The sequence below is a fragment of the Actinia tenebrosa genome, unplaced genomic scaffold (genome assembly GCF_029948245.1).
Source record: "Actinia tenebrosa isolate PJP-AT-01 unplaced genomic scaffold, QUT_ActTen_1.0 PGA_scaffold4__44_contigs__length_22323623, whole genome shotgun sequence".
Taxonomy (NCBI): domain Eukaryota; kingdom Metazoa; phylum Cnidaria; class Anthozoa; order Actiniaria; family Actiniidae; genus Actinia; species Actinia tenebrosa.
The window spans coordinates 15823601-15830809 of record NW_028292581.1 but is presented as its reverse complement, the minus strand read 5'-3'; the positions used below and the strand labels follow the sequence as shown (position 1 = coordinate 15830809).

The 7209-nt window shown below is 38.5% G+C and overlaps 1 protein-coding gene and 1 non-coding gene across 2 annotated transcripts; one reads left to right on the top strand and one right to left on the bottom strand.

Annotated features, from left to right (window-relative positions):
• The first annotated feature begins 2308 nt into the window (after positions 1-2308).
• Positions 2309-3387, top strand: LOC148907240 (uncharacterized). The gene has a single exon (XM_089036827.1). The coding sequence runs from the start codon at positions 2866-2868 to the stop codon at positions 3385-3387; it is 522 nt and encodes a 173-aa protein (XP_088892953.1). The 5' UTR covers positions 2309-2865.
• A 3742-nt stretch (positions 3388-7129) lies between these two features.
• Positions 7130-7202, bottom strand: Trnat-agu (transfer RNA threonine (anticodon AGU)). Its single transcript has one exon. It is a non-coding gene; the product is annotated as a tRNA-Thr (tRNA).
• Between the last annotated feature and the right edge of the window lie 7 nt (positions 7203-7209).

Below are 7209 nucleotides of genomic sequence, written 5' to 3'. Positions count from 1 at the left end.
GGGATGTTCCTAAGAGTGTCAGAGTTCACGTCATTCGCCCCAAACTTCATATCCTTAGTAGCTCGTTGAAGTTTGTTGTTGTATCCTACTACGGAACCAGTATTTATAGATAAATTACTGGGCATTAACCAACAACCCGGGGCTACTGCATAGTCCAACCTCGCCTTAGAATTTTGTATGGCTAGTTGGTAACGCTGTACGCCCTTGCTAATGTCGCCCTCCAAGATCGAACTTTCAAATAAGATCAAGGCTTCGGCTCGCGTTTCTTCTGCGGCGCCAGTATTTCCGATTATACTTGATCGGGTGTTTACCTGAGCTCCAAGGATGGAATACACGTAAGCTTCTATGCTGCGGTTCAAACGGGCAAGGCCGGCTCTAGTTAGTCCTTTACCTTCTGGGGGTATAAAGTTAAGATATTGCTTCGTTTGCTCGTCGTTGGTAATCTTAATAATCAGTGGATTGGCCCCTGCATACTTACCACCCTCGTCTTTGAACAGAGGTCCGTCTCTAACTTCCTTAGTGGTCTTAGCGTTTGGTTCAAAGAAGGTGCTACTGTCGTGAGTTTCTTTGTGATACCCAGTGTTCCATCGTAGATTCAACGCATGAACTTCCTTATCACTTAGCTCGTGTCCACCAATCCCCCAATAAGCCCAAACGTGTCCCAGCCCATTGTTAGCGCCCGTAGTGCATCGGAAATCCTTCCCTACAACACCAAACTCCTTACAAAGTCTATCATAAGCCGGCACACTGTATTTATTATCCCTTGGATAGAACGCAGCATCTCCCGGTAATGCAGTAACGCCCATTTCATGTAGTATTCTTCTAACCGTGAAGTGGAAGTGAAACATAAATATTGAATTCTTCATCAAGTTTGCACTTACACCACAGCCGCTAGTGGCACACCAAACCGCAAAGTTCAGCTGCTGCGGCCAATAACGCATGTTAGGACCACTTAACCATTCATGAGATTCCTTAGCGGTGGTATGAACAATGGGCACGTTTTTGAAGATATCTCGCACCTTTAACGGAAAGGAATGGTTGTTAGAGATCCGCATGTTCAACGTTAGGTCCAAGCTTGGATGTTCATTAAACGTAACCGCGGGTATCGGATAAGTACTGGTACCCAGCAATAATTCCTTTGACCAACCTTGTACCGGCTTATGCTGTACAGTAGGCGTGGGATGCTGTATGGTAGGTGTTGGATGCTTCAGCTGACCGTCTATTTGATTAACCAGCGTAGGCTTCAAATCCTCGTTGCTGTACATTCTGGAGCCGTTATAGTAAATCCCATCGGGTCTCCTTTCGAACTTACTAGGGTCTGCATGCGGAAACATCTTCCTAAAGGCTCTCCAGTTGGCATAATCCCGGTTGTCGTGATGTGGCTGCTCCTCAATATCATTCCCAAAAGCGTCGTACATTAGTATATATAATGGATGTTATACCATCAGCACCTCAGTTGTACCCAGATGTTCCCTATACTACACCTAATGAACTAAACGCCGAAAACTTTCGTCTGAATAAAGCAAACTTAATCCTGGCTTACTTGGAAGGGCAGACAAAACACTACGAAAAAGTTAGAAAAAAATACGTCAGAGCCCGGAGTACGCTACATAAGATTGCGATAACTTCAGGATCCATATCCGTTGTGTTAACGGGCTCCGGCGTTGCTACTTCGCTTACTGGGCCGGGAATAATCGTTGGAGTTCCTTTGGCCGGCGTTGGGGCAGCCTGTGGTATTATTTCTGCTGTTGCTACGGGTATTATGAAAAAGCTATCCACGAAAATATCCAAGCATGACACGACAATAGCTCTGTCAAGGGCTAAAGTAAATACGATCATTGACCTTGTCTCAAAGGCTTTGCGTGACAGAAAGATAGACAACGCAGAATTCTCGCTTATCTTAGCTGAAGAAGACAAATACGAGAAACTAAAGTCGGACATAAGGAATAAAAAAACAGTCGTAAGAGATCTTTCCGAGGAATCTCGCAAAAAGATCTATCAAGAAGCGAAAGAAGAGCTTCAAAGAAAGCTTGCTCAGTAAACATCTGCTTTGAAAAAAGCGTGACAGGATTTCGTTTACATATCGAACGACAGTCTGGAAATTACGCGTAAGATTTATGCTAATTTCTCATCTTATGGCATAAGATCCACTATCTTCTTGGAATCCATCCTAACAGTGGGTGGTTGGGGTCTATTTTGTAAAATATTTCGTAGATTACGTCGGGGTAATAAGGAATATCCTTATCCAGCCGACAAAACATCCACTCGGCTTTTGTCATATCAGAAACCTCGGGAATAGACTTACCGGTAATTTCAGACAAAAGATAGGGAATAGCTTTGTAATATTTCCCTAGCTTTAATTTTTTCAACGTTTTCCGTAGACTTTGTGGGGTTGGCTCTTCTAAATGGTCTATGATTTTCTTCCTTACTTCGTCGCTTAAATATATCGGATGTAAACCTTGGATATGACTCATCCAGTCTCGGAAGTATTTTATTCTTTTGTATGGCGTCTTCTTACGACCTCCGTTGGAATAATATTGTTCCCTGGTAGCACAAGGCACGGCATTACGAATATTTTTACCGCACTCGTAACACTGTGCTGACGTGTCGTCTTCTATTTGCATTTTCTTACCACAACAAATATACTTATTTGGTTTAGTAGGTACAAACTTGGGTTTCAAGCACTTTACACAGAAATCATAAACAAACTCTTTACATTCTTCGCACTCCATATATAGACTAACATATTTGCGCTGTTGCCCCCAACCACACTTGGAGTGGGTTGTTTCCGTAGGTGGATTTTTGACACGGGTCTTGCCCGTGTCGAGATTGCGCTGGAACCCCCATTCCCTATACTACTAAGGAATGGACCAATTTAGTTTTCAGCCTATTTCTAATATTCCTCAGTGTAGCAGTCTTAAAATCTTAGGTATTACTTTCCAGAGTGATAGTAGATTTGACCTTCATGTAAAAGATACCATTATAGCTATAAACAAATCTTTATTTGTTATAAGATCCCTTAGGAAGGAAGGATATATACAAAAAGAAGTTGACCATTTATTTTCAACAATTGTTATATCAAAACTAATTTATGGTCTTAGTGTTTATGGAGCATCACCTCCGGAGCTTACCACCGTACAAAACTTTTTAGATCGCTGTTACAAACGAAATTATACAACATACCATTATAATATCCAGGATCTTTTAAATAAATTTGACACAAGGTTATATAAGAAATCGGTTAGTAGTGACCATCCTTTGCATAGCATAGCGCCTAAAATACAAACGTCCAAATATAATTTAAGGAAATCATATTTTATTAGACCTAGAGTTAATTCTCAACGTTTTAAAAACTCATTTGTAAATAGAATAATCTTTAGTAATTAGTATCTTTTTATCAGTTTTTAGTTTTATGATTGTAATCACGTTAATGATATGTATTTTATCATTTCTTTAATAAAGACATTATTATTATTATTATTATTATTATTATTACTAAAAGGCATTGAAATGATTTTTCACAATTATTTAATATGTTTAGCTTGCCAAAATACAGTATGTCACTTGATGCAAAAGACATTGCCCATTGAGAAAAAGTGAATTAATTAAAAAGTTTGACTACTAAAACTAGAACTTTCTCTTTCGCTCCGCCTCAATGTTCAGGTATTTTTTTTCATAACTTTTCAACTTCTAAAGTCCCGAACAGACAATAGAAATACAATCACAGTATCGGCTAAGTACAAAAAGTGAATCAAACTTAGTAATTAAGGATTCAAACTTATGAAAAAGAGATTATTTTTACCTGCTTGAAGGGCATTTTACTTGCGATTTTTTCCGCCAGATGCTCTCTGTTCGGCGTATTTGTGCCTTTATGTTTAATTCTTCTATTCTGAGCAGCTTGACTGTTTTCAGCTATCTTAAAACCTCTTCTTTTTACTGGTAAACAACTGGTTCCAACAGTAAATGCTAAATTTTCTCTCGAGCTTAAAGTTTTTTAAACTTTTGACTCAGTAAAGTCAACAAGTTTGTTCATCGAAAATCCGGCTCTTTCGTAAACGAGTCCAATAATCTACCATCATTTTAGATGTCCATTAGACAACTTGTCATTTTGAAAACATTGAAGTTCAGGTCAGAAGTACGTGTTCATGGGATACAGCAATATTTACTGTATTTCAGTTTAGGTGGAGAATTGTGGGATAACTTACAGTCTCATCCATGACTGCAATCATAACATTTTCTCGTAAAAATTGAATAAAGTTTGGTTTGTCAACTGCATGAAGCTTGCTTGTCACTGCCGAACTCTTGTACCCATGACGTCACTACAATCTGACCAATCAGGAATTGCATGCTAAGATAGTTCAGGCTTGCGCGCGGAGCTAAAAATAGATTTTCAAAAAACTTTTATGAGTCACAGGGATGTGCTCTCTTATTACTTCATATTCTCTTGGTATTTAAACAATAAATTAAAATGCTCAAAATTTCACATTTTCCTCTTTAAGAGCATATATTCTACTTTATGCGTGTGTGTACGAACGATTAGGAGTGATCAACTAAATTCGTCCCAATCATGTAGTAAGTTCAGCGTCAAAAATTGTTTTTTGGCTAATGTGCACGTGGTTGCAGGGACGGCGGAACCGGTGGTGCTGGGGGGGATTTAGTCCCCCCCCCCCCCCCCCCATTTTTTGTGAAATCAAAAAACCGCTCCGCCGTCCCTGGGTTGCAATGTTGTAGCTCTTATACAAAATTGGCAACAATTTCAAACAGTTTTCACTGCTTAAGACCGACTGTCTGTAAAAATCAAACAAAATCAGAAATATGTGGAAAGGCTCAAATTTTCGAATTCGCTCTACTTTTGGATTTTAGTAGTGCATGATGAAGGAAGAAACGCTGTGTGGTTAGTTTTGAAAAATACTTTTTTGTTTTCGAGAAATAGGGAAAAATCGGTTTGAGCTCCAGAGACGATTTTCGCTGCCAAAAGATGGCTGAAAATTGCTTACTTTCGCTTGGTCCGTGTATCAAAACTATTAATCCAAATAGCCTTCTAATACTTTCTGCCAAAAGTACAACTCTTATTTGCTCAATTAAGAGTAGTTTCATAAAAATCGAACGACTCAGAATTATTTTACACAATAAAAAGCAATGGGCACTGAGTTACAATGCTGGTCAGTGCATCTCGAAAACTGCGAGTTTCCCTATGTGCCATCCTTCCAAATCTTATGAAATTATAGTCAACAACTATTGGGAAACTACTCTTTTGAAAAATGTATTTTTTATTTTGGGGAAATAATTGTGCGCTTTTTGCGAGAGCTTTTATTTTGACTCATTAAATATGCAGAAATCATTGTTTGGCGAACTAAAGACTTCTCGAAATAAATTCCCTTGAAACATCATTGTTTTTCAAATCTAGTCTATACAAATAAAAGAAAACATTAACATACTAACCTTCAACACGAAAAGGTCTTTTCCGTTGCTCCATTCATCGGAGTTATCAAGAAATTAGAATTGGCAACCGTGGCGTTGGCTTGTTTTATGCAACCGATTTCCGAAAATACCATCTATCAGTAACTTGTCAGATTTCAATAAGAAATATACAGAACAGTATAAGGCCAGGGATCCACCTTTGGCTATTTCTTCCAAGAACTACTAGTCAGTAGCGCGTTGATAAATTGGTCTGTAATATTTAACAGATCGATCGGCAATTGTTTGCGAGTAACTGTCGTCATAAACTTATACCGAGACAGCATTCCAGCGTGCAGATCGTGTTGTGGGACCATAGTGCACCGACCACTGTTCTTTAACGAAGGAGAAAGAAAGAAAACAGGAATTTCTCTTGCAACAAGCTGGCTTCTTAAAGAGAAATCTAGTGCAGGAACTAATCACAGGAAACAAAATTATTTAATGAAATATATCAAAACGGAGCAGTATGGCATAGTAGTTCGCACAGGTGCCCCTAGCCGACTCCACCATAATCTATTGAGAGAACCACTTTTAAAATTGCTCACAAAGGGCTTTTAATGTTAAAATGGCATAATAATGTATATCTCGACTCTTTTTCTTGCCAAGGATAATACATAAGATTCCAAGACCACTAGTAGGGTATGGACAGAACCGGAAGAAACTACGGTACGCTCTTTTCTCGCGCCAACTGTAACAACTAAACAACTTGCCAGTGAAGCTAGAATAACCTACTGGACTCTGTAGGAATCGAATTTAGTACTCTATTCTGTATATTTCTTATTGAAATCTGACTAGTTGTTTGTAAAGAAACACGAACTGTGCATGTCGACTGGTACTGATAGATGGTATTTTCGGAAATCGGTTGCATAAAACAAGCCAACGCCACGGTTGCCAATTCTAATTTCTTGATAACTCCGATGAATGGAGCAACGGAAAAGACCTTTTCGTGTTGAAGGTTAGTATGTTAATGTTTTCTTTTATTTGTATAGACTAGATTTGAAAAACAATGATGTTTCAAGGGAATTTATTTCGAGAAGTCTTTAGTTCGCCAAACAATGATTTCTGCATATTTAATGAGTCAAAATAAAAGCTCTCGCAAAAAGCGCACAATTATTTCCCCAAAATAAAAAATACATTTTTCAAAAGAGTAGTTTCCCAATAGTTGTTGACTATAATTTCATAAGATTTGGAAGGATGGCACATAGGGAAACTCGCAGTTTTCGAGATGCACTGACCAGCATTGTAACTCAGTGCCCATTGCTTTTTATTGTGTAAAATAATTCTGAGTCGTTCGATTTTTATGAAACTACTCTTAATTGAGCAAATAAGAGTTGTACTTTTGGCAGAAAGTATTAGAAGGCTATTTGGATTAATAGTTTTGATACACGGACCAAGCGAAAGTAAGCAATTTTCAGCCATCTTTTGGCAGCGAAAATCGTCTCTGGAGCTCAAACCGATTTTTCCCTATTTCTCGAAAACAAAAAAGTATTTTTCAAAACTAACCACACAGCGTTTCTTCCTTCATCATGCACTACTAAAATCCAAAAGTAGAGCGAATTCGAAAATTTGAGCCTTTCCACATATTTCTGATTTTGTTTGATTTTTACAGACAGTCGCTCTTAAAATAGTTCGGTAGCCACGCAAAAAAGTCTGAATTCGAACTCTATCAGCTAGCCTTTGGAGAGACTCGAACTCTCGACCCCTGGTTTACTAGACCAGTGCTCTAACCACTGAGCTACGAAGGCAATTCTT